We start from the raw sequence: 27,987 nt of genomic DNA, 5'->3' as shown, positions 1-27,987 counted from the left end.
TATGGAGTCACGGACCTTGACCTCAAGCTTTGGCTCTGCTACATACTATCTGTGTGACCTTTCCCCTCTCTGAGCCTCAGTTTCCTTCTTTGTAACCTTGTGAGGGAGGGGATTAGGTACAGTAGAAATCCTGCTAGGTTTGGAATAAAGGGACCTGGGTTGGAATCCTGGTTCTACCATTTCTTATCTGTACAACCTTGGAGGAGTCATCTAACCTTGCTCTTGTCTAAAACTTAGGGTACAGGAGAAGATGACAGGCCCTTCCAGCTCTAAAGGTATGTGTGATCCTATGATCAGCTGAGCTAAGTGCTTGCCACCTCTTAATCTTGGCACCAGACACAATCTTCCATGACTTTTTTGGTTACTGTCTTAAGTCAACCTCTACTTTCTCTTCTACTCCCCTTATTTTTCAGCTTCACTTTTACTTCTTTCCCACTCTTTATTACTTCTTTCCCCTCTTTATTACTTCTTTCCCCCTCTTTAGACCAGTTGGTGGCCTCCACAGGCATTGTTTATGGCAGCTTGACAGGCTTTAGGGCTACAGGGAGGGTCCAATACCACAATTTTCAGCTCCTTTTAAAACAAGGCCATTTAAATGGGCCTTGCTCAATCCCTTTAGCATTACCCAAAGATAAGATTAATTATTAGGTGTGGCTTTTGAATGATTTCCCTGTAGTGGTTATGAATTTGCACTGACTTATTCTTCAAGAGACTGAGAATAATTCAACTTGATTCAATTCAACATTAGGCTCCTACTCAGTGCCTGGTGACAGGTCATGCTAAGTACCTGGGGAGATAAAGACCCTACCCAAAACAAGCAGCTTCGGTCCTCTAGGGGCTCACCTTTTATTGGTGGCAGATGGAATAGATGGAATTATTTGGAAAGGGGTCCAGGCTCTTGAGATCCTGAAAACAAACACCAGGGGCAGTCTAGAAAGAGGGAGTGGGAGGAAATAATCATGTGTATGGAGCCTACTATGGGCCTGGCATGGTGCTAAGCTCTTGACAAATATTATATTCTTTGACCTTTGCAACAACCATAGAAGGTAGGTGCCATTATTACACTCATTTTACAGTTGGGTAAATTAAGGCAAACAGAAGTGAAATGACTTGCCCAGAGTCTTACAGCTAGTAAGGGGGAAAGAAATCACAGAAGGATGGCTTGAGGACATGTAATGTAATTACATGTAATATACATGTAATCTTAGGGTTATGTTGTTGCAATAGTGGTGATTTTGATGGCACTAGTTGAGAGAAGTACTTTCTGCTAGTCAGTTACCTCCCTGTCCTGTAACCTGGTCCCTGTGGTTGTTTGGGGTCCCCTAAAGATAAGATCTTGGCCATTGCTGTGGCTGAGGATGTTAGTCTATCTGTCACTGGGGGTTCTGGAGAAGAGAAAGAGGGGGAAGACTGGAGGGTTGTGTCAGAGTGATTGTCCAGAAATGGCAAAGCAGAATAAATTGGGTCAAAAGGAGACCTGGAGGTTCACTCCTTGTTCCTTCCCTCCCAAGCTTTAGCTATGCTGTATACCCAACCTAGTAATAAGGCCAAAAGACTGCTTACTCTGTATTCCTGCCTGCAGGAGACTAGGGACTTCTGCTGTAGTCAGCTGATGCCCTGAAGAGCTGGTGTTATGTTTGGACCATGGGGTTTGGAGTTTTTTTTGGAGGAAGGTGCTTTTTACACTTTTGTTTCTGGAGTTGGCAGAATCAGAATAGTGGCTAATGGTCTGCATGTCATAACCACCAACAACAGCTTCCTACAACACCTGGGATTTCTTTGGAAAGTGCTAAAATAGTCTTTCTTTGTCTTCCTAAAAACCACACATAGGAAGCTGGATAAGGAAGAGAGTATGGGGCTAGATTTGAATATGCAAATTTGCCTCTGATGCTGAGAACATTTGGATTTGTAGCCATTTAAAAAGAAAAAAATTCAAGCGAGTTCCTCTGGACCTGTAATCCTAGTGCTAAAACTAAATTAGGATATTTCCCTTTTTCTTCTAGAGGGATGGTAGACTACAGGTATGGAATGAGGCAAACACTGTTGAACATTCAAAGTGTTGTTTGGTTTTGCTTAACTGTACTTCTTTGTTACTGTATATTCAATTGAAGTCATACACGTTGTTGATGGTGGAATGTGGTCAGCAAAGGCCTTGCTAGAGGAAGAGGTACCTGAACCATGCTTTGAAGGAAGTCAGAGATTTCTAGGGCCTGAGAGAGGAGTGCTTTCAGACACAAGAGGACTCTGTGCCTGTTCTAAGACCAGGAAGGTTTTTGTACAAGGGGAACCTTGAAGGCTGTGTGATTAGATAATCTCATTCTAATGTCTGAATAGTTTGTTTGTTTGTTTGTTTTTTTACTATTGCTATCACATTCTGTGGCAGAATTCTAGAAATATGTCTCAAATGATTTCCAGGGGGAAAAAAATCTACCAAATCACAGTAATTAATTCTTTGAATTAAAGCAAATATGTACAGTTTAAAGTGCAACTTTAAAAGAACCTATGAAGTGGCAAAGGTCCAGAGTTTAGCTTCATTTTGTTTATAGAGCCTAATGGTCCACTTTGAATGAAAATATCTTTCCAAATATTAAATACCAAATGAGTCAGGAAATGGGTGGGTGACATATAAAAGAAGAACCCCAAAATATAGTGGATTCCAGTTGGGGAATTTTGCATGTCTCACAAGGATACATTCACTGAGTCGTTCTGAGAAAAAATAAAGCTGGAATCACTCACCCAGACACGTAGGGGTATTAGGAAAGGGGTACTTTGTCCAGTGGGCCACTCAGACCAGGTCCCAAGAGACATGAGCAGCCCCCAGCCTAAGGCTAAAGTCTCTTCCTGGCCCAGGGTTGGCCCAACGCAGTGAGTGCCCCTAAGACTGGGGCACCGGGATAGGGAGACAGTAGGAAACCCTATTTCTTACCTACATTTTTTCTTGGAGTCCTTGGCAAAGCCCAGAGGCATTATGGCAGTCCACGGATAATGGGGGCCCCAGCTGGCTGTGGATTTGAACTCAGAGCCCTGCTATGAGCCTCTGCCCTAGGGTGAGCCGGAGGGTTTACCCCTCTGTCACTGTGTCGAGGCTAGGCGCAGCCCTCTACGGGCATTCACTTTTGGTTTTTCAGGTGAGAAAGTTCGTCCCGGTCCATTTTTTTGCCAGGCTGGGAGAACATGGAGGAGGGGGCGGGGCACTAGGGGTTTCGGGGGTCCTCCGAGTTTGAGGAAAAGGTTCCACGTGTCTCGTTTTTCCCTAATTCCCAAGCCAGAGTCTTGCCAGTCCCTTTCTCCCCAGAGTCTGCTCCTCACGGCCCCGGCCTGCTGCCCGGCCTGGCAGGCTGGTGGCCAGGCAGGCAGGCAGGCAGGCGGGCGGCTGGGGGAGCTCCCAGCCCGCGTGTCAACAGCACAGAAGAGCAGAGCAAGCTGCCTGAACTACAATTCCCACAATGCTCTCGGCCGAGGGCGGGCTTGGGGGGGAGCAGGAGGGAGAGGGAAATCCCGCCCCGCAGCGCAACAGCAGCGACACAAAAGCCCTACTTTACAACCTCCTAGAGAAAGTGGAAGTAAGAGAGCTTAGGTGGGGTGGGAGGAAGGAAGGAAGGAAGGAAGAAAGGAGGGAAGGAAGGAAGAAGGGAAGGAAGGTGGGAAGGAGGGAAATCAGGGTGGGTGGGCGGGGAAGGGGAGGGTAGAGGAGGGGAGGGCGCGAGGGAGAGCCCCAGTAGCTTCCAGGAGTGAGGAGGTGGCTTTTTTAAACTATCCCTATCCCTGATCCCCACACCCCCCTCCCCAATTTGCTCTACTAGACGTGACCCCCTGGGGCTGGAGTGGGCACCAAGTACCCACCCGCCACCGCACAAGCCCTCCGAGTATTAGGGGCGGGCTGGGGCTGCCCGGTACCTACCCCCTGGCCCTGGAGTGCAGGACTGGGGGGGGGGGGGGTTCTGAGAGCAGGAACGGGGCGGCCATCCCTCTCGGTAGATCTGTTCGATGTGGGAGACAAGACGACAGAAGTGGGGGAGAGGAAAATTACTCTAAGTCCAGGACCAGAGGAACTGAGCTGGGTGCCCTGGGATAAGTCTTTTCCCCCCCTCCCCCCTCCCCACCCCGTGCCCCAATTGGGGCAGTAGATCCTCGGCTGTAAAGGCCAGCGAGGGAAGGAGACTAAAGCACTGGGTTGCGCAGGGTTGTGCGGGGCAATTGGCCCCACAGGGGAGGGCGGTGTTAAGCGAGATTGGGTATACCTTCGGTTCTCCCCAACATCTCCGCCCCCCCCACCGGCAGGAGGAGTGTAGCGCTTGGACATCTCTCCTCTCTTCTCCTCTGGGGACTGCGGGATCTGCCGTGTGTGTGTGTGTGTGTGTGTGTGTGTGTGTGTGTGTGTGTGTGTGTGTGTGTGTGGTGTGTGTGTGGTGTGTGTGTGGTGTGTGTGTGTGGTGTGTGTGTGTGGTGTGTGTGTGTGGTGTGTGTGTGTGCGCGCACGAGTGTGCGTGCGCCTGTGTATGTAAGTGAGTGTGTCTGTGTGGAGGGAGTGAAGATAAGGGAAAAGAGGCGGGCAGACGGGTGCCGCCCCCAGGGAGGTGCGGGCCTGGGGGTGGGGTGGGAGGGAAAAGAAGGCAGCCGGGCTGCCAAGGAGCCAAGGGGGCAGTGCGGCGGTGGTGGCCGCAGGGTGCAGCGTGGCAACGCTGACAGCGGGTGGTTAGGGTAGAGGAGGCTGAGTGAAGGGACCTAGGGTGTGAGGGAAGGAAGGAAGGAAGGAGGGAGAGAAGCAAGGCATTTGCCCGGCCGGGGCGCTGCTGTCTTTCGCGGGTGCCCGCCGCAGTGTGTTGGGCGCGCGGCGCCTCCCGGCTCGCTCGCCCGCCCGGGCTGCGCCCGCTCGCCCGCCCGCCCGCCCGCCTGTCTGCTGCTCCGCTCGCCAGCCCTGTCGGTCGCCCTGGCTGCGGCTGCCCGCCGCCGCCTGCCCTTCCTCGAGATGTTCCGCTGGAGCATCGGCCGCTTTGTAAGTACAGCCGCTCTCCGAGCGCCCGCCTCGAGTGTGCGTGCGTTTGTTCCGCTTCCCATTTTCTTCCGCCCCAATCAGCCAGCCGGCCGGCTGGCGGTCGATTCCGGGTTTTCAGACGGTCCTGGCACCCCTGGACGCCCGGTGCCCATTCTCCCCGGCCCCTCCCCTCCCCTCCCTACTATGCATCCGAGCCTCTCGAGACACGCCGGCGCCCGGACCAACTCGGGGCAGCCGCGGAGCGAGCGGGAACAGGGCTCCCCCCGCAGCCCGGAGGGGTCCGGCTGCGCTCTGGGCGCCGGGCGGCCCGCTGGAAGACTGGCTGTGGGAGCCTAGCGGAGCCGCGCGCGGTCCGCTGCCCTGGCCCTTTTCGCCCCAGCCCCGAGCTAACCCTAGCCGAATATGGCGTTGGAGTAGCGGGCAAAGCCGCCTTTTGTTTCCCCTGCCGGGAGCACATGGAGGCAGTAACCTCGAGCCGCAAACCCGAGCGCAGCGGGAACCTTTGGGGGAGACGGGGGCGGGGAGAGAGAGAGAGAAAGAGACAGAGAGACAGAAGGCTAGGGGCAGCCGCCCCTAGGCCACCCCCACCGTGCGTCGCAGCCCCGTAGAACCTAGCTTGGCTCAGTGTGTGGGGTGCCCTTTTCGAGGGGCTGCCCTCAGGCTCGGACAGTAGGATCAGGGTGCTGTTTGGCGCTGGGGGCCGCTAAGAAGCCCCCGGGGGCTGCATGCACGGTGTCTGCCAAGTGTCAGGGAGCCACCAGGGCTGCCTGAGCTCGGATTGTACGATGTGTTTGGAAGGAGGAAGGCAGACAGGCTGCATCTAGACCTCCCCCCACATTTGACACCCCCCCCCCCCACCCCGCCGCCACACACACACGCACACACACACACGCACACACACGCACACATTCATACATATACTGTCACACACACGCACATCATGCCACACTCACACATATACACACGCACACACTCCCCAGAGTCTAAGGATTCCGCTTCTGCAGCCTGTCTGGGCTGGGGGAAGACAGATAACTGACTTTTTCCCGAGTAACCTGTTTACTCCTTCAGGATGCAGGGAGAATGGAGCAAAAATAAATACAAAAATGAAAATAAAAATAAAAAAAGGAGAGGGAACGCTCGACTACTCCTCTGTTGTCTGCTATTTGCAGCAACTTCCATGAATTGCAGAAAGGTGGTGGGAATTGGAGTCCCCTTTCAAATTGGGATTTTTTTTCCCCTAGGGCTAGGGGGTTGGGGAAAAAGAAACTGCGAGACACTTTGGGAGAACTTGACTATTGGGCAGATTTTCCCGTTGCCTTTTTCGGCTGAAAATGTGCCTCAGCTATCTTTCTTACCACAGTCTGCTTATCACTGGTTATGTATTGTGAATTTGGTCCGTACTATGAATCTGCTGGGATTTCATTAGGCTTTTCAACTTGGAAAAAAATCTCTGCTGGGTGGGGGAGAATCTCTTTGCTTTGGGGCGTTGGCACCAGCATCTTGATTGATTGATGGGCTCTAAATTTTACACAAAATATAAAATGCGAGACGTGTTTTTTTAAATCATCATTTGGAGATATCAGAAAGGATTAGGTTCTCTCCCCCCCCCCTTTTTTTAACCTGATCTTGAAATCAACAGGAAGTGATTTTTATTGGGGACCCTGCTGAAACAAATGTCTGAGATTCCAAATTTAGCCCTGACATTTTAAGAGGCTCGTATTTAGTTATTTCACACAGATTCTTGTGATCTTGCAGTGTTGATTTGGGGTGACAAAAAAAGGTCAGGGTGAGGAGTCGAGCTAATTACAAAGGTTCTTTAAAAGAATAATCCTTTTTAACGTGTGCTCCCCCTTCCCTCATTGGGGAAAGGAGCATAACACTCGCGATTACTGGAAAATTAATTGCTTTAAATCTGAGAGGCAGACATCCCCAAAAGGGAGATCTGAACACCTAAAAGCAGTTGGCCAAAGCTTTGGGCAAAAAAAAAAAATTGTATATTTCTGATGCCACTCGCCCATTGGGACCTGCATTATACCATAGCCCACTAATTAACTAGTGCTGGTGTTGGAAGCAAGGGCATGCAGTAGAATTTACAGCAGTTGTGGTGTTTGCCAGCCTGCAGGTTTGGATGCAAGTACATAGAGCTCAGTCCCTAGCAGCCGAGTACCTCTTGCACTCTCTTGGAGATGCATGCTGGTGTCTTTGGGTGAACTGCATCTCCTTACTTGCTTGGATTTTCCTTGGGGGGCCATGATTATGGTGAGTATAGGGATTTAGATTCCATACAGTAAACTGGAGGTTTCTTTGGGGTTCTATTTGAGTCCCCAAATGCCAGAGATCTGCATGGCAGACTTAAAATATCCTATTTAATAGACAGGTTGTGAAGATCAAAGTTGCCAATGGCCAAATTTTTTATCTTCCTTGAACCAATAAACCTAGGCTGCAGTCATTCTTTTCCCAGTAGAGAGTTTCCCAAGGGTGCTTCTATTTAAAGTCCTTGGCCAAGTGTACATCATTTTTAGGTTGGACTTTGAGACTTTTCCTACGGTTGTTCAGTCCAGAAGATCATGAATGCATCTGCTTTGCACATAGCAGGGGGCTTCAGTGCTTGGTGAATAAATTGCTGTTGGTGTTAACGTTTGCAAATCAAACTAGCTTTTTGGTGCATTGATGTGTAAGTTGGGGGATTGCCTTTGACTATAGAGTAAGTGATTGTTGGGGGCAGTTGGTTACCTGAGCAGCTTTTTACATTTAAATCTCCTGTAGTAAGTCAGGCTATCTGTTCAATAGTCTTTGCTGAATCATCTCAAGACATGTCATTTCTTTGCCAGCCTATGTAACTTACATGAAGTAGCAGTTGGTTTTCTCCTTAAAGCCAGTGGCCTGGAAGCCCATCGATGATGTTGACTTTCCCTCCCCCCCTCCCTTTTTTTCTAGGCTATGTTATAGTTCTATTTTGGACAATTCCAACGTACAGATCAAGTGTTAGGATTTGGTGCAGAATTTTAAGATTAGTGGGATTCTGGTTGTGTCTTCAAGAACCAGAGATGAAAGGATCTGGGCACACTCAGCAATAGAGCCCCCTTTTGTCACTCCCCCTCTGCTGCCTCCATGAATAAGAATGAATCTAACATTGATATCGTGTTTTATCGTTGGCAAAGCACTGCATGTTTGAGTCTCTCAACACTCCAGTAAGCTGGATGCTAGTATTACCAGTCCCATTTTACAGATGAAAACCAAGGCTCAGAAAGGTGAAGTGACTGATTTAGGGTTACAGATCTTTTTTCTTCACTGCCTCACAAATGCCTGGTAAAGATGCCTTATATTATCAAATATATTTTCTCCAAAAACATACTTACTGTAAATTTCTTCAAGGCATTTCCTTTTTTATTTTTGTACCAGTGCCTGATATATTCATACTAGGTACATAATAGATGCTTGTTGAATTGAAAATTATTTTTAAAAATTTTGCAGGCAGAGTAGCATCTCACATGAACAGGGGTCCAACCTTGGAATCTAGAAGACATGGATTCAAGTCCTGGATTGGCTAAAACCTGCTGGTTGTATGACTAGGCTCTTTAAAGACTCTGGAGAAGTTGCAGATCTGCACCAGTGGAGGGAATCCCCATACCAGGAGTTCTTCACACTGATAGACCTCAATTTTAAAAAATTATTAACTTATTAACAATCTCAACGAATTTGAACAAGTAGACTGAAGCATAGAGCTCTCTTTAAAACTACATGACTGGTATGATTGACATTTTGATAAAAGATCACAAATGATGACAATAATAACTTATTTGTCATGTCCCAGTCTGCTCTTTTCCATCTGTATACTTATAAAGCTTTACTGCTGCTCTTATATCTTAGTCAACATATGCTGTTCTTATTTCTCTTTACTCTACATCACTTCCTATGAGTCTTTCTATATTTCTTTTTATCCTTTCACATTTGTCGTTTTTATGGCACAATGATATTCCGTTACATTATTAAGAGACAATTATTCAGCTGTTTTCTAATCATTGGGTTGTTTGGAGTTTTTCCTCAATATAAACAAAACAGCTGTAGTTCTTTTGTACAGGCCTGCTCCTGTCTCCAGACCAGGTGTGTCAAACACTAGCTCACAACATTCTTGAGCACCTGAAACCTGATTTAAGTGTAATTGGGAAATATTTAACAAATTAAGTAAATAAAAATGCAGTAGAGCATAGATCATGTCAACATATGGTTTTCTAGCTCAATAGGGATCAATAGGCCTGTAGGGATCTTTCCTTATGTGTTTTTTTTGTCTTGTTTTTGGAGGCAGTTGGGTTAAGTGACTTGCCTAGAGTCACACATCTAGTGAATCTCTGAGGTTGGATTTGAACTCAGATCCTCCTGACTGAATAATACTGTTCTTATTCACTTTGCTACCTAACTGCCCCTTATGAATGGTTTTGTGAATTTCCTTCCCCATTCCTCCCATTCCCCCTACTTCCCTTTCTATCTGAGGTTGTCACCACTGATTTAGGCTCTGTAGAATTGTAGTGGTATCCTTGGCTCACAATTTACTTACTGCGCACTTCCAGATTGCTTCTAATAGATTGCACCACTTCTCAATTCCACCAACAATGTAATAGTGTGTCTTTTTTCCATACTATGGCACTAGGAGTGGATTTTATAGTTTCAAAATATCTAAACCAGTTCCTTCCTTGGGTGTAAGGTGGCACCTCAAGATTTTAGTTTGCATTTCTCTGGTTATTAGCTTGATCAGTTTTTCAGATGGTTATTAGTAATTTGTGTTTCTTTCCTTGAAAATCATTTGTGCATTTCCTTTGAACATTTGGTCATATCTGCTGTATATTTGTGTCTTTATAATCCTGGGTGTCAGGTTTTGATCACCTAGAGATCTCCAGAGCGCAGTAAAGAAAGTACCTTTTAGAACTTGACCAGGAGGACATCATCAGTTTAGTTTTTTGTAGCAGGGCTTCTGTATCCAATTAAAAGTGAATTGACCCTTTTTCCTAATCCTTTAGGGAGAGACATATGTATGGTAAGTTGTTCATTCATGTAAATAAGGATTCAGCCCTACAGGTCTTGAATTTTCTGGATGATATGATCATTTCTCTGCCTTGCTTTGCTAGTAGACCAGGCCTGCCTTCAGACATTGTGGAAAATGCTGGTGTGAATTTTGTGGTTGGTAGGTTAAAACATTTATTTCATTTTTTTCTTAGTATATTTAAGAGTAAACTTCATGGCTTCAGCAATGACAAGATGTACCATATTGACTTCTAGTTCTAGGTGAAGATGGCTTGGGTAAATTTGAGTTTACCCAGTGATTATAGAATGAGTAGAATATTTGACTTAGGTGAATTTGACAGGATCACTAAAATCAAAGAATTATAATATAATAAAATGTACTTTTAACTCTTTGTGTGACCCTAAGTCACTGCACTTCCTTGGGCTTGACTTTCCTTATCTGTGAAAGGAATGGTTGAACTGGGTCCCTTTCTAGCTTTAGACGATGGGCCCAAGTCACTGCCTCTTTTGGACCTCAGCTGTAAAAAAGAGAAGTGGTTGACTTCTGAGGTCCTTTCAGCCTGGAAATCTGCACTCCTAGATTTGTTTTGGAGATTTAGATGCCCCTTTAGTATTTCACAGTGCCTCAGGACCCTTTCTTTGAGGATCGTTTCTCACCATAGGTTACCTAGAGGAGATAGAATGGAATGAGAACAAGTGATATTTCTCTGTGGAAACTGAGATTCATGGAGGTGAGGTGACTTTCCCCAGGTTGGTTGCTGTGCTGATACCTGTCAGAAGCAGGGTTTGAACCTGTTTGGCCCTGACCTCCCATCCATTGTTTCTTTCCACAGGATCTTGTACTCATTCTGCATTAACTCCATTAGCATACTGCAGAAATGTCTTTTTTGGACCAATTCCCTAGTAGCCATGTGCTTCTTTTTCTCATTTCTTATATAAATAGAATTCAGAAAATTTCGTTTATTAAGGCTTGTCATTTTGGACCTCAAATCAACAGGAATTTACTGTAATGGTTTTGCATCATCTAGTTTACCTGTAAAAATGTGTCCATATGTGAGGACCTCAGAGCTCACAAATGTGCTTGGTTTGTATGTCTCAGGATGCATTTATGGAGTATGTAATATTGGATTGTTTAGTTATCTGGGATTGTGCCTCTGATGGCCCTCCTGGTCATAATATTATGCCAGAACTGGGATAATGCCTTCTCCCCACTGGGTAACACTGTTTTGTGCACAGTAGGAGTTTAATAAATGTTAAATCAGGAATCCAGCTAAGTTGGGAGAATCACTTGGTGCTGACCAGTAGCTTGAGATAAACAGAGTATAACTTAAGGGGGAGCTAGTGGTCAAAGTAAGGTTGTTTTTAAAATCCTGCTTATCCTGAATCAGAAGTAACTTAATATTTGCATTGCTAATATAAATAACTTTGCAAAAAAAATCCCTATGTAAATGTAAGCTATTATTAATAGAACAATTCAGCAAGTATTTATTGTCTGTGACTTTGCAAAGACTACCTGGATGCTTAGCCCAACTGCTGTTTGTGCAAATGAACCATGACACCTGTGGGAATGGAGATGGGGTGGGGGATGGGGCAAAGATGGAAGCTTTATCTGAGTACTTGAGGTCATTGACTTGTGATGAGATTCAAACTTGATCTCTGTGTATTAGACTGTATTTACATAATGTCAAAATAACCCTCATTTTGTTAGACCCTGATCAATTACTTGGAAGAAAAAAAATCAGCCAATCCCATTGCTCTCCTGAATGAATAGGTTAATTCAGTCAAAATGTTTGATTCCATGGCCCTCCAAAGGCCCAGCCAGTCACATTAAGAGAACATTCATTTTCTCTTGAAGAGAGATGCTGAGAATAACTGCTAAAGGTGCAGTGAAATTTTATATTTGTGTAGTGCAGAGGGAACCATAAGTCCTTGTGGATGCTAGTTGAGCTAAATTCAGAGAGATTGAAATTATTCTCTTAAAGAGATCTCATGCATTAGATGTTTTATTTTTAATATTAATTAGGCTATTATCATTTTTTTGTTCCCAGTATAGCTTATAAATCATGTAAGAGTTGGAAAGCCTTTCCTGGTTCTGCCAACATCCTCTCCTTTTACTTTATGGTGTCAGAATGTGTTTGTGGCTAGTGTAATTTATTTTGAGGCTCTTAGGCACCAGTGTTTTCCCAGAGCATTGCTTCTCACTCAGCCCTTCTCAGTGAATTCAGACTATAGTCTTATTTATGATGTTTTTGCCCTGGGTTTAGAGGACGTGGGAAAGACAGCCTGGTTGAATTAAAGAGAGAATGAATAGCACAGACCCAGTCAATACCACTAGTAGTACTTGGAGCAGACCATATACACTTCAGGTTGGACTTCTTGCCAAAGCACAGCTTGGAAGTAATGTCCTTTCAGGGTACAAAACACTCGATGTTTTAAACTAGAAAGGGAAAAATCATGGACAAAGACTCTGTCACACAATAATCCGACTCTGAAGCCATCAGATTTGTTTTTTGTCTTCTACACTTGAAGGAAAATTAGCTTGCCCCTGGAGTTCATAGAATGCAACATTTACTATTAACTTTTTCCTGTGGTGTGAGGTGCTGAGGCTACCAAGACAAAAATCCAAACAGTATGTCCCCAAGGGGGTTACATTTTACCGTGGTTGATTTAAATTTTGAACTGGGGAGCTCTAGGTTTAGAATTTGAAGAGCTTGATCTGATGCCCAACTTTCCCATTTGCTAGCCAGTTAGCCTTGGTAAGTCATATTACCTCCTTTTCTATCTATCAAATGAAGATATGGTCTTTGGAGGTCTTTGTGTGGAAAGCCCACTGGGAACTCTAAAGCTCACTTCACCGTGAGCCCTCTTGTTGGTGTGGTTGAATGTGTACACTTCCACTATGCTAATACCCTCATCATAGGCCTCTTGGGGAGGTGAAGGTGACCCTGGGCTCCCAAAGGCCACACAACATTGAAGTGCCAATGCTGATGGAGCCCCCTGAGCTGGGGAGGCTTCCAGTCTCAGCTTGATTGATGACAGACTTATGGCCTAAGAGCCAACTGGGGCAAGTTGGAGACCAGGCTCATCATCAGCTTGGCTACCAGGGGGTAAACATGTTGGTTATAGCAGCTTGTGACTCCAGAGATTATACATGTACAAATGCACACATATTTACATATACTCATGGCGTGAGAGATAGAGAGCCAGTCTCCAAGCCTGAGGGTCAGACTTGCTTCCAAGCCTTCTCTAACACTTTGGCTGTGTGACTCTGGGCAACTCACTTAACCTCTCACTGTTCTAGGTCACTCTCTTAAGACTAGAAGGTGCCAGACTTCCATGGAACAGGTAGTTTTCTCACTAGCTTAGTTCCCTAGGGCCAGTCTATCTGTCTGTCTGTCTATCTATCTATATCTATCTCTATATCTCTATCTCACTGATTCCTCCATCTGTCCATCTTTTTCTTTCTTTTCCTATCATCTTGCCTTTTCTCGATCTCTGTCTACCTGTCTATATATCCATCTATCTCACTATCTTACTTTCTACAGCTCAATCTCACTCTGTCCATCTCTTTTCTTTATCTTTCTCTCTATCTGTTCACCTCTTTTTATTTCTCTATGTCCATCTATTTGTCTATCTATCTGTCTGTCTATCTATCTATCTATCTATCTATCTATCTATCTATCTATCTATCTATCTATCTATCTATCTCATTCTTTGTATTTGCCCATCTCACTGTCTCTATCTCTATCTCACCTACCTAATTTATCCATCTTTGTTTTATCTGTATATCTATATCTATATATCACCTTCCCCTACCTATGTACTTATCTCAATCTCTCTGTCTCTGTCTCACTCTAAGTATCTATCTCCACCAATTTTTCCATCTATCTCTCAGTCTCTATACATCTTTACATATATGTTGCACTCCTATTTCCCTCAGTCTCTGTCTCTCTCATTTGCTCTGTCTCACCTACCTACCTAATTTATTTCTATCTCATGTATCACCTTCCTACCTACCCATCTCAGCTTTTCTGTCCCTCTATCTCAATATCCATCTCTTACTTTCTCACCATTTATCTCACCTACTTACCTAATTTACTTCTTTTTCTCCCTCTATCATCTTCCTTCCTACTTAATACCTCTCTCTCTCTCTCTCTCTCTCTCTCTCTCTCTCTCTCTCTGATGCTCAGATACATGCATATACACATATATGTATGTGTTCTACATACCCTTACTAATAATTGGAGATCCTGAAAGTAGTGAAGTATCACACCTAAACTTAGACTTTGTTTTGCTTCACTTACATGAAAACTGTTTAAGAAAACCCTAAACCCAAAGTAGTAAGTGTCCCACTAAGGCCTTGGGAGTACTTATGCATTCTTTTTATTGAGGTCCTCTTGGAGAGGATACCACTTGTGTCTGTGATTCTGGAACCAGATAATTTAATGACATTTTCCCTCAATTTGCCCTTGACGATCATCACAGAGGTCTGTACCTTTACCTAGAGAAAGGAGGCAGTGCAAATGGTGAGGACTACAGAATCTTAGAGGCGGAAGTGTCCTTGGCCGTTAGTTAATATAGCCCTCTCATTTGGAAGATGAGGAAACTGAGGCTTCTGGCTCAGTGAAGTAACTTGCCACAGCTAGTTAAGAGCAGAGCTGGAACCATATTCCAATTCTGAGTCCATTTCTCTTTGTACCACACAGAATCGGCAGCTTCACGTGCTGCCATATATACTTACTTCCAGGGCCTTGTTGTATGTTCTTTGTTCTAATATCTTTATGATCCAGAGTAATATACAATATTACCACATACAGTAAATGAAAATGTTCTGTTGATACTTTAAAAAAAATTGATACTCTTTTCAAAGAATATCACTGGCAGCAGAGCCTTCTCTTGCAACAAAGAAATAATAGCTGAGCCAAACACGTCAACGGATTGACCAGATCTGCCACTGTATGCCTCATTTTGCAACTGTAGCTCATTACCTTTTTGCTGAGATGGAGGAGGTATTCTCCATCAGTCGAATGAAGTCACAACTGAGCATTTTGTTCTTTGGCATTCTTCTATGGTTTTTCTTTCCGTTATTGTGATCGCACGTAGTTTTCTTGCTTGACTTCAGCTCGCCTGAGTCTTCCCAGTTTTGCCTTTCACTTTCATGTGCCCTTATTTGTTCAGCCATCCCTCAATGAATGAGTACCCACTCTGCTGTTTCTTTTCTATGATGAAAAATGCTGCTATAAATATTTTTGCATAGCAAAATTGTCAACTTTCCTGGGAGCAAATTGATGCCCTACTTGGAGAAATAGAATGTGTTGATATCACTCCATGAAAACATTAAGACATACTGACCTGTTTGCTCTTCCTCATCCATACCTCTGTATCTCATCTCCCACTTTTGTGCATTTGCATGGATGGCCCCTCATGACTAGAAGGTACTACCCTTCTGAATCTCTAATTTCTTCACATATCAGCTCAGATACCATCTCTCACAGGCTACCTTTCCTGATCCCCCCAGTTATGAGTATTTCCTCCTTCCTGAGATAATTTGATATTTACTCGTTTGTTTATATGTCATATCCTGCCCTCCACCCCCAGGATCATAGTTCCTTGATGGTAGGGATGGTTATAGTTTGTCATCTTTGTACCCGTTGGGCCTGGCACATAGTAAATATTTAATAAATCCTTGTTAAAGTGAATTGAACCAAATCCTTGTTTTCGCACTGAGGAATCACCCAGGTGTGGTTTCCCCGCTTTGATACTGTCTTTGGTAACAGCTTTTAGATTCCCTCTAGCTTTTCAGACTCATTTCACCATCATAACCCCATAGTCTGATCACAGAATCAGCGATTTAATACCAGCAAGGCAGCCAGTAGATATGCTGAAAGGTAGAATGTCCTGGAAGATGAGACCAGCAAAAAAGGATGCACCCATAGCATAGAACCTGTTAGTTTTAAGGGTTCTGTGACTGTGGGTGAGTCACTTTAATTCTCTGGGCTTCAGTTTCTTCATCCATAAAGTGGGGAAGGGGAGGGGCGAGACTAGATGAGTTTAAAGATCCCTTCCAAATCTGAATCTCTGACCCTTTGGCATTTGATTTTTCTAAGGTTGGCAAGTAGCCAGCCTTCCATAGTGAGATCACCTAATGAAACGAGTAATTCTTTTATGGTTTGGCAGGGAAGCACTAATAGAAACTGTATTCCAGTGGTGAAGGAATTCTGCTGTTTGACAGCAAGTGGAAACTTGGAGAGGAAGGTCAGAGGAATTGGGAACAGCTGGAAAGGGCCGATTATACAAACCACTCATGCCTTATGTAAGCTGCATGGGTGCTCTATCTCCCTGGAGGTTAAAGCAGGGAATAGCTAATGTAGGTTGCATCTCCAGCATATAAATGCTCTAATGTTTCTTTTCTGCGTATTTGTTCCTTGCCTTTCAGCTCTCTTTGTACTGTTTTTTTTTTTAAAGAAAAAGATAAAAACAAACCTATACTTGACATGCCTTTTTCCTAAGGTGTTATATCCAGGTAAAAAGAATATGTACCTTGGTGATATAAAGACTAGAGTGGATAGGTTTGCTTTTTCTTGACGTCAGTTTTCTTGTAAAGAATATTTTATTTTGAAAACAATACTGGTCATCAATGTAGTGAGCTCAACCTGACTCATAACCACTTAGTAGGTTCATTAATTTCAGTATGTCATAATAGCATCACACTACCTCATTCTTTCCCTCCAAGTCCCCATCACGCAGGATCCTTTGTTCATTCATTCTCATTTTTCCTCATGACTATAGTTCTTTTGTGTTTTCTTCTTTAAGTTATTGCATAAATTTCTTTCCATATTTCTTTGTATTTCTCATACTTGGTCTTAGTTGAATCATTTTAGAAATGAGATACTGAATATCTGAGACCAAATTATTCAAGCCCCTCAGTTATATACAGATACTTGAGTTACATTTGAGAAGGAAGAATACATTATAAAAATTACCCAGTTCAAATAAAATGCCTTGTAAGCCTAGGGACAGTGGGAGTGTGGTGGAAAGAGGAGTATTGGATTGAGAAGAAGACATGGGGGAAGGGAAGGGAGGATGGGGGAGAATTTGGAACTCAAAATTGTGAAAAATAAAACACAAGAACCAAAAGTTTATACATGTAATTGGGGAAAAGATTTAAATGAAAAAACGACTAATAAAATAGGAAAAAAACCAAAGAGAATAAGAAGACATGGTTTCTTGCCCTTGCTTTGTTACTACTAATAACTAGGGAGAGAAGTAGATAGGGCACCAGGCTTGGAGTCAGAAAGACCTGAGTTCAAATTTGGACTCAGACACTTATTAGCTGTGTGACCTTGGATAGATCACTTGGGGGGGAACCCTGAGCCTCAGTTTCCCCATCTGTAAAGTGGGTATAATAGTAGCACCGACCTCCCAGAGTGGTTGTGAAGATAAAATGAGATAATATTTATAAAGTGCTAAGTATACTGCCTGGCACATAGTAGGCACTATAAAAATGTTAGCTGCTATTATTTTTATTAACTAGCTATGTAACCTTAGGTAAGTCATACAGCCTTTCATTTATTAATATGTGAATCAATGATGAATGTATAGGTGAATGAATGAATTCCTCTAAGGCTCAATTTTCTCTCTAAAAGGAAGGAATTAGATTGTACAAGGCCCAGCTAGGTGACACAGTGGTTAAAATGCTGCGCCTGGAGTGAGGAAGACTCATCTTCCTGAGTTCAAATCTGGCCTCAGCACTTAATAGCAGTGTGACTCTGGGCAAGTCACTAAACCCTGTTTACTTCAGTTTCTTCATCTGTAAAAGGAGCTGGAGAAGGAAATGGCAAATGACTCTTAACATCTTACCAGAAAAACTCCAAAATGGGGTCACAAAGAGTCAGATGTGACTGGAAAATGACCAAACAACACAGATCATCCAAACAACTTTGGATCTATTTTGTATTCTGTGTGTGTGCATGTTGTCTCCCTCAACAGAATGTGAGCTCCTTAAAAACGGAATTCGTTTTTTGTCTTTGTCCCCATTCTGCTGTCCCACTCCTCCACAGCTGGGTGGGGGCACAGCAGAGTGCTTGACACATAGTAGGCACTTAATAAATGTTTGTTGATTGATTGAGCACAGTCATGTGGGTAATAAGTAGCAGAAACTGGGGTTTCAATCCGAATCCTCTTGACTATAAGGCCAGTGTCCTTTCCAGTACACTATGTTTCCTGCTTAAATGTCACATTGGTTGTTCCATTTTCTACCGGCATCCTCAGATCCTGTATTTTTTAATACTAAAATATATGTGGAAGAGCCAACATTTTTCAGAGTGTGGCATTAGGCCTCTTTCCCTAAATATTTTTTAGGTCATTTCCTTTTCTCAGATACATTAAATGATTATACTTAGATACTTTGTTGGCTTTGGGATCTCATTGGTATGAGTATTCCCTTCTTTGGTGTAGTTTGCAACCCATCCATCCGTGCCTTCTCATCCCAAGTGCCTTTCTATAAATCTTCCAAGACCCACCATCAAGCTGTCTTTTAAACTTGTGTGGATCCCAATGCAACAGTCTGAGTGATGATATTAGTACCTGTTCTTGATAAATAACCAGCCTACCTTCTTTTTTCCTCACGTCTTTGATGATGCCTTTTAAGCCACTTGTGTGAGAGTCATCTTTGATAATATGCTATAACTACTTACGCCCACCGTGTGTTGCTCCAATTGCTTTTTGTATCACCAGCAATTTGGATTCCTCCGAAATTGTGGCGTTCTGTGACTCACCAGGAGAATATCAATGTAAGAAGTTGTACTTTGGCGGCAGGGAAGGACTTGGGTTCATTGAGTGTACTTTGTAGCTTCTCAGATGCTATACAACCCATTCTTCACCCCCTGTTCCTCTCTGGGGCCAGCTTTTTGTCCACTGCTAGGGCCCATCCAAAATAGATGTCTTGAGGGACTCACAGAGTGAGCTGTGCATGAGGTAAAAAACATTTTCTGGGAAAACAATTCTTAACGTACATGGTATTGCCTGTGAATTTTTTAAAATTTTGAACCAACCTCCTTTATTCCATATCTTACATCTTTCGATTCTAGCTGAAGCAGCTAGGTAACACAATGAATAGAGCACTGAGCTTGGAGTCAGAAGACCTGAGGTCAAATCCAACCTCGTACGTTTACCAGCTTCGTGCTTCCAGGCAAGTCACTTAACCTCTGTTTGCCTCAGTTTCCTCAGTTGTAAAATGGGTATGATAACAACTCTTACCTCCCAGGGTTGTTGTGAGGATCAAATGAATTAGTATTTGTAAAGCATTTAGCACAGTGACAATTGCTTATGAATTAATAGACCAATTTCCTTTGAGTGGCCAGGGACCTCAGTGAGGAGTCTTGGTAGTATTTTAGACTCATTGAAATTACCACACTATCACCTACAAACAGGGACATCTGGAGGACCTGATTTGTAGGAAATCCCTCTCCCATTTGTATTCTGGGTAGAATAACTCCTAGTATAGTAGCATTTACTTTTGGCCAGTGTGTTTCTCTGTTTTATGTCTCACATCCTATTGATAATCAGATGACTGTCATGCAGTTATCCCTGTGTAGCATCTACCCAGGTTTAGCCTAAAAAGCCGCAGTCTCCCTTTGCATCCTGGGCCATCTCCAGTCGTTCTGATGAATATCTGGTCGCTGGATTCACATGGCTCAGGAAGAGAAAGTGAGACTGGTCACCTTGCACAGCCCTCTTTCACTCAAAACAAAGTCAAGTGCAAGTCATGTCGTCATTTCTCCGATGTCATGGTCCTCTTCAAAAACGAAAGACAAACACAACCACCTTGTATGTTCTTAACGTATGCGTGGGAAACAACTTGTTGAAGGAGTACCTACATTTTCTTCTGCTGAATCAAAAACTTTTAGAAATAATTAAAAAATAATAAAGAGAATAAGATCTTATATTCTCTTCATTGGTTGTTTGACTATAAAGGTGTAGTCTAGTATAGAAAACATTCTGTGAAAGCTTGTGATATCCTTATGTTTTCATCAAGGATACCCTTGATGTGTGAAGAGACCATGCTCCGAACAATTTCACAGAGATAAGAAAGTCATCTGGCTGACAATTTTTGATCTGCCCCTGTAGGGGGCAGTAATGCCATCTATGATCCATTCTTTTGGGATTTTTATTTCTCTCTTTGAAACATCTTGAAAATTAATTCTAACACTATAACCCTTGAGTGAAATAATATTATTTTGCCTCCAGAACATTCTTTCTATTTTTTTAGTTCCACATATCCTTGCTGACTTCATTTTCTTGAGTTCTCTCCTTACATCTGTACTTCCATGCTGCAGTTAGGTGGTTCAGTGGCTAGTGTGCCAAGTCTGGAGTCAGAAAGGTCAGAAAGACGTATTCAGATCTGTCTTCAGATATTAGCTGTGTGACCCTCGACAAATCATTCATCCTCTATCAGCCTCAGTTTCCTCCCCTGTAAAATGGGAATCATAATAGCACCTACATCCCAGGGTTGTTGTGAGGATCAGGTGTTATAATATTTTTAAAGTTCTTTGCAAACCTTAAATATATATATAACATCCTAGCTATCATAATTGTTATTATGTAGCATATTGAGTACTAAGCTTTTAGAGATCAAATATGGTGGTTGCACCATCGTTAGGGATAATAGATTGCCTTAAAAATATTAGCACATCTGTTCTGTTTCACATCTGTTGGTTGACCTTCCACTCTTTGACCTATGAATGCCCTTTGGAAGATCTGGTTAAGTTAGGTCTCAGGCAGAGAATTTGGGGATTGGGGAAAAAAAAACTTTAACAAGGAGGCCCAGAAGATTTCAGTGAAAATGGCCTGTAAAATGTATTAAGCTGAAAAATTTAAACAACTCAGAGTCAAACACATCCCAGGGGCACTCCACTGGATACTTTTCAAATTTCCATCAAACCATTAATGGCTGCTTTTAGTGTCTGGTCATTCTGCTAGTTGAAAAAAATCTATCTAATGTTACTATTGTCTAAACTAGTGAGATCAAACTCAGATAGAAATGGAGGTTACTAAATTGTAGACAAGGATCCCTGTGGGCCACATATTGACTTAGAAAACCACACCGGTTGATAGAGTTCTTTTTTATTCACACATCAACACAGTAAAATCAAATGGGAATTCCATTTTAATCTGGTTTGGGCCACATACGTGGCAGTGTTGGGTGCTGTGTATCTGACACCCCTGACCTAGCCTACATCTCTCCATTTTGTCCATGGGAATACTCGGAGAAATTTTGTCAAATGTTTTCCTAAAATCTAGACAAAATAGAGTGTTTGTGTTTAGTTTACCAGTCTAGCTATCCTGTCTGAAGGAAACAAGGTTAGTCTGTCATGCTATGTTCTTGGTGAAACCATGCTGACTCTCTGGGACCACTACTCCCTTTTCTAGATTTTCATTAATTAGGTTCTGGACCTTTGTCCAGAATTGAAGTAAAGTTTACTGACCTTAACTTTGCAGATTGCATCATCTTCTCTCTTTGGAAAATTGGGGCAATGATCGCCCTTCTCCAAATTTGCAACACTTCTGTTCACCCTCCTTTTTCAGGGATCTCTAAAGATCTTTACCCATCATACCCTCCTGGTCCTTCAAGTATCCTGGGATATATTTCCTTTGGACTAGTTAACTTGATCTCTTCAAGGGCAACTAGGTGCTTTCTTAATATCCCCTATTTTTCTTCGGTATCAAGACCCTATTAGCCATTTTTATCCTGTCCTTTACAATCCAAAGACTATTCTCCTTTGCAGAGACAATAAGCAAACTTGGACTTGAACAGTTTAGACTCCTCTCAATCAATCACCCTCTATGATCAGGAATTGTTATCCCATCACTTGGGTGGGGGAGAGGGCTTAATTTCAGGCTTCAGATAAGTGAAGGGCTGCCATGGAGAAGAGAGTGTTAGACTTACTCTGCTTGGTCTCAGAATACCCAATCGATACCGATGGCTGGAAGTTATATCGAGACCAATATTAAGGAAGCATTTTCTAGCTACAGTAGCTGCCCACAAGTATAGTGGGTTTAAGGGAGTTCTCCATTCCTCAGGGTGATAGCAGAGGGAAATTGTGTTTCAGGTAGGGGTTAAACTCACCCTTTTAGATCCTTTGCAATTCTGAGATTTCTCTGATTTTAGTGGCCATTTCTTGGAACTGCACCTGTTTATGTCGTGAGCCAGCATTGAAATCTCCTCCTGGAAGTTCTCTGTGGCCCAGACCAGCTATTAGAGGTATTTAAATTCTTTTAGGCCTTTAGCTACTAAAAAACAAATGAGGCAACCAAGGCGTGATAATTGTTCAAAGAAAATCCTAAAGACACCCCAGGGTGTATATTGTGGCATTGTACCATGAGCCTACATCCTAAAAGGTTGGCTCGTTGGCTCGTTGGCTGGTTGGCTCGTTGGCTGGTGGCCAGATGAACTCCAAGTCTGCAGTTACGCTAAAGCAGTATATGCCCTGACTTGTTTGTGCCTTCCACACTTAGCCATTTTTAGGTGGATTAATGGGCATGAAAAAGATTTCTCATTTTAGCAATAGTCATACTCAACGACTCAGAATGCCCAGAGCAATAGGTGAGAGATGTGAACTCCAAGGGCATGTCTGAAGTAATAGGCTGGATCTAATAATCCCCAGACTTCTGGGGAGTCAGAATTGGGCTTTGGGAATGTGAACGGGTGGTGAAAAGGATGACTTCTGATGAGAAGCAATGTTTTTCTCTGCCTTCCATCATTCACCTCATTTTCTTCTCTAACTTGCTGAATGTCTAGAGGCAATGGTATGCCAAGATCCACCTTTCTGGGGAATGGTGGGCATTCTACTAAATTTGGATTCCCTTTCTATGTGTTCCTACAGCTATCAAAAACATCTGGCATGCCCAAGAGGTGAGCAGAGGCTCAGATCAAGCTATTTTTCTAATTGGGAGGCTGAGCCGGTTTCGATTTTTAAAACATCTTTTTTTAGCTCCCCACAAATGAAGCCCATTTTTTTCCCTTTCCTATTATAACACAGGATAACTCCAGCCTAGCTGACTTTGCCAGCCCTAATCGCTTTATGGTGTGGGTTCTGCTGATTTTACAGGGGGAGAGGTAATGTTCTATCAGCCAGTTGGTGCTGGCTCAAGCTTTCTGTTCTATGGCCCTATTGCTAGGGCCTTATCATCGTTATCTATGCAACTCTAAATTGTTCCCATTAATAGAAGAAGGTAGCTCCATGGATAAGCCAAAATAGCAGATAATCAAAAAATCATTCCTACTTGACTTTGAAATGCATTCGATTACCTTCATTTGATTATCTAGTAATCAGATATTTTTGAGACTATCTGCAGTGTTTCCAACTCATGAGAGAGGTGGGAGGTGGGAAAATTCCCCCTTTGCTGCCCTCTGAGCTTGCAAGCTAAGGGAGTCTCTCCTCCCCTCCCCACTCAGAGAGTGAGTTAGTTTCCCCAGTGGTAAATTAGAGGAAATCCAAGTTCTGGAATTTATTCTTATACTGGCTATATTATTTCTACCAGCTGGTGGCAAAGTTTTTGACAATGAAATGTGCCATTGGAATGCATAGCTTTATTAATAAGGGTATTACTGAACTGTAATCATTTGTTAGTCTGAAGTAAGCTTTTCTGCTTAAATTAATCTGCAGTGCCTGTCAGTCAATGATAATGTGTTTTCATTTCTCTCCTCCCCCCTCAGAGCCTCCCCCCATGATCTGCATTTTGCCTCTGGACCCTAAGCCTAGTCAGTATTTTCGGATACTGACATGTGCAGTCAGTGTAGGCCTAGGGTCTTTAAACTAACAAATTATCATCCTTCACCTAACTACAAACAGAACTACATTTAATGAGTGTGCTAATTGTGATAAGACCAATAGCTAGTTGTACATTCAGGAATTGGATCCTAAATTACAGAAGAGCTCTATTGTGGAAGAAAATCTTTGGTTGGTTTAAATGAAGACCCTGAGTCTCCTGAGTACTGCCATTCTGTCTAAATATTGACTGAGGGCAGGCCCTTTGGAGGAAGTATAAGACATGTACAATTTACACAGTTGTGAAATTTAATCACCTTATCTCTTACTAATGACCGTAATAAACTCTTTAGGCCTCCACTTAAACAAATACATTTTACTTGGCCATAGAAATGTTAGCATAGCTCTAATTAATGAATCCAACCAAAATGAGTCTTTAAAGGTACGTATGTATCACATGCTGTCACGTCTCCAAAAATCTATCTTCTGTCCAGTGTCCTTCAGTTTTTATTTTTTTGTTTCCTGTTTCTTCCTTGTCCAAGCCATCTTCCACACAGCTTTTGGAACTGGCGTTCATGAACATACAAAATGAGACATGGTATAAGTTGGTAGAGAGCTGGCTTGGGAGTCTAAAGACTTGAGTTCAAATTCTGTTTTTGATACATACTGGTCATGTGATTCTGGACAAGTCACTTAAACTTTCAGTGCTCCAGGTAACTCTCCACGACCAGAAGTTGCGAAGAAGATCCCCTGTATTGGTCCCCAACACAAACTCCCTATCTCAATGGAATTATAGATCTGGTCCAAAAACAACCCCTCCTAAATTCCATAGGTCTGACAGTGTCATTCCCCTACTCAAAAATCCAAATCTGTCAGTGGCTCCTTATTGCCTCTTGTATAGTGGTTCTTCCCTTTTTGGGGGTTCTGGACCTCTTTTGGCAGTCTGGTGAAACCTCTAGGGGCTCTTCTCAGAATAATGTTTTAAATACATAAAATATATAAGGTTACAAAGGAAACTGGTTATATTGAAATGTAGTTATCAGAATGTTAAAAAAAAGATTCTTGGCTCCCAGGTTTAAAACCTCTGCTCTAGAACAAAGTACAAAATCCTCGGTCGAGCACAGAAAGCTCCCCTCTAACCTTTACAGTTTAATTTCATCTTTCTCCTTTTTGTACGTTCTGTTTTAGTTAGACTAATTTCATCTCCCACCTTCTTCCAGAATAGGCTGTTCCACATGTCTGCAATGTGTTTTGTCTTCACCTCTTTCTTGTGCCATCTCTAGTTTCCTTCAGAGCACAGCCCCTTCTACATCTTTGCTGAACTTCTCAGTTGATGCCCTCCATCCGGAGATTACTTTGTATATTATTTTTATTTACTCTGTATGTATTGTTTCTTCCCGAGTGGAATATAAGCTCCTTGAGGGCAGGAAATGTTGTGTTTTTGTCTTAGCATTTCCTATCCCTAGTGAGTGCCTGATGGAATAGGTGCTTAATAAATGCTTGTCAGTATTTTTCTTTTTTCCCAGTATTTTTCAAAGTCCTGCTTAATATCTCTGTGTTTCTGTGACTATATAATAAGTGTTTCTTTTTAGTTGGCCAGGAGCACATGTTACTTTGTAAATAAACAAAGGTGTAGTAGCTTCTGGGCAATCTAGGGTGAAGTATTTTGATGCATTAGCAAAGGTTTGGAGAGTAACTCTATCTGGTGGGATGCTCGGGTGCCAGGGAAGGATTCCAGTGCTCCTCCATGGGATAAAGCTATCACTGCTGACAAATTAGAATCCACCTGGAAAGGTCAATCCCTCTGGATTCTGCCATTGACTTCATAGGTGCTCTGTGTCTGACTTGAGGACAATTTTTTAGCAAAGCTGTTTCCATCTGATAACCGATGAGTGACTTGTATGAAATGAATTGTTGGATTCATGCCAACCCAACAAGTTCTCCTGTCTTTTATTCATTTCCTCTCTGACAATCTCTGTAGAAAGGACAAGACTTGAATAGTGAAGGAAGCTGAGCTTGGCTTCTCTCAAGCTAAGCTAGCCATCAAAAGACATTTTACAAATGGGAGTCTATTTAATAGAATCACTCTTGATTTTGAAGGATGCCCATGGACTTCACAATCAGTGATCTCCTTCTCTTAGGGGTCTGTTTTAATTAGGATCCCACTATAGACCTGGCAGCAATTGTTTTAGCCTACAAATGCTTGATTTGGGTGCTGGAATGAGGCCCTAATCATTTGTGGGAATCAGTGTGTGGAGTTGACTATGTTTTCTGTCTTTTTTTTTTAAATGAAAATGTTTATTCTGGTTAATACTTGTTTGGGGCAACCCGAAGTCCAGCTGTTGTCCCTGCTCTTTCCCCAACGTCCAAATCTTTTCCTCTTAACTTGGAACTCCCCTAGGAATTAATTGCCCACCTGGCTAAAACCTTTGAAAAACATTTGGGCAGATCGACTGGCCCAAATATTTCCAAGCCTGGCAAAAAGTCAGCTGTTCAAATGGGTTTAAGTATGCTTGTGGTTCCCTGGAGGGCATGATTGCCAGAAATGGTATAGCCCTGAAGTAATCTTTTTCTTCCTTCCTTCCTTCCTTCCTTCCTTCCTTCCTTCCTTCCTTCCTTCCTTCCCTCCTTCCTTTTTTTCTTCCTTTCTTCCTTCCCTGTGCTGGTGGCCAGGTTATTCATAAACTAGAACTGGAAAACTGGAAAGTAATTGTCCTAGATGAGATCTCTGAGAATTGAGATACCTTTGAGAAAACCTGTTACTTTTATTTTCCATATACTCAGGGTAGCTCAAAGTTTAATAATTCTTTAGTCAGTGAGAGAGTTTAATCTTAGATATTGTCAAGATGTATACGGGATGTCCCAAAAATCTTTTTTTAATTTTTTAATTAAATTTAAATTTTTAAGACTTACAACTTCATTAAGACTTTTGGGGCACCACCGGAGTGTGTGTGTGTGTGTATGTGTGTGTGTGTGTGTGTGTGTGTGTGTGCATGCGTGCATATGTATATATTTGAGATATACACATAAGATCATAAATCTAGACTTCACCTCAGAGGTCATTTAACCAAGCCCCTCATTCCAAAGCTGAGGAAACTGAGACCTACAGAGGTGAGCTGTTTTGGCCAAGAACAAGCAGGCTAGTGAGTGCTGAGACAGAAATTGAACCCAGATCTTTTCTCTAGGTAAGCTAGCCCCCTTATTCATTACTCCATGCTTCCACTTTAAAAAGAGGGGCTTAGAATGTGAGACAATATGGGTATAGTTGAGGGAAAATGTACTCTACTTAATTAAAAGATGTGGGGTTGAACCTGGGCTTTAACGCTGACCTTGAGCAACTACTCCAAGCTAGGTAGAGCCTCATTATCCTCCTCTACAGAGGAGGATACTACTCTTTCTGTTATCTTCCCAATAGGCTTGTCATGAGGGTCAAATGAGATCATGTGTATAAAGTGCTTTGCAAGATGCTATACAAATGTTATCTCACTCCTCCCCAGTGCCACAAGCACTGGTTAAGCTCCTTCCTACTGTGCTACTGTGGGTACTACTCTAGGTAGAGAGGATACAAAGACAATAAAAGCAGTGCCTGCTCTCAAGGAGTTTATATTCTACTAAGTGGATCCGACAGAGAAACAAGTCAGCCTGTAAAGGTTGATCTGAAGAGGGTTCTACAAAAGGCTTCTCATAGGAGGTGCTCCTTGGGCTGAGTCCTGAAGGGAGCCAGGGGTTTTCCTGATACTTTTTAGAAGTGCTAATACTTACCAATAGAATTGCTTCCAGTCCTGGACCTGGAGCCCAGTTTGACAGAGTGCTATCACAGCATTACAGATTTTTTTGAGTCAGGAAGGACCTCAGCTGCTATCTCATCCAAAATTTATACCAGAAAAAGAAGTGCTACTATAACCTACCTTACAAGTAAGTGGTCATCAGCTTTTCCTTGAAGATCTCTACTGAGGAGGGAACCCGTGCTCTCAGCACAGTAGTCAAAGAGCCCTGGCTCTAGAGGCAGAGGGATCTCTGTCCAAATTCTGTCTCTGATGCTTAACTGCCCCGAAATCAAATCTGTGAAATAAACAGATTGGGTTAGATGATGTTGTAGGTCCCTTTCAGCTCTACATCAGTGATCCCAGGTTCTTCTGATCAGGCCAGGCACCCTTTTATTCCTGGCAACTAACTGGGTTTGTCTTAATGCAACCCAAAACC

General features: G+C 42.9%; 1 protein-coding gene across 1 annotated transcript in view; it reads left to right on the top strand.

The window, feature by feature from the left end:
- The first annotated feature begins 4,614 nt into the window (after window positions 1–4,614).
- The window catches only part of ATP11C (ATPase phospholipid transporting 11C), a 214,468-nt gene continuing 191,095 nt past the window's right edge, over window positions 4,615–27,987 (top strand). The window contains exon 1 of the mRNA XM_072626287.1: window positions 4,615–4,996. Within this exon, the coding sequence (XP_072482388.1) occupies window positions 4,970–4,996 (27 nt within the window). The 5' untranslated portion in view covers window positions 4,615–4,969. The remainder of the gene's footprint in view (window positions 4,997–27,987) is intronic.

The sequence above is a fragment of the Notamacropus eugenii genome, chromosome X (genome assembly GCF_028372415.1).
Source record: "Notamacropus eugenii isolate mMacEug1 chromosome X, mMacEug1.pri_v2, whole genome shotgun sequence".
Taxonomy (NCBI): Eukaryota; Metazoa; Chordata; class Mammalia; order Diprotodontia; family Macropodidae; genus Notamacropus; species Notamacropus eugenii.
Note: the sequence above shows the minus strand (reverse complement) of the source record. Positions and strands in the feature narration are given on the sequence as shown.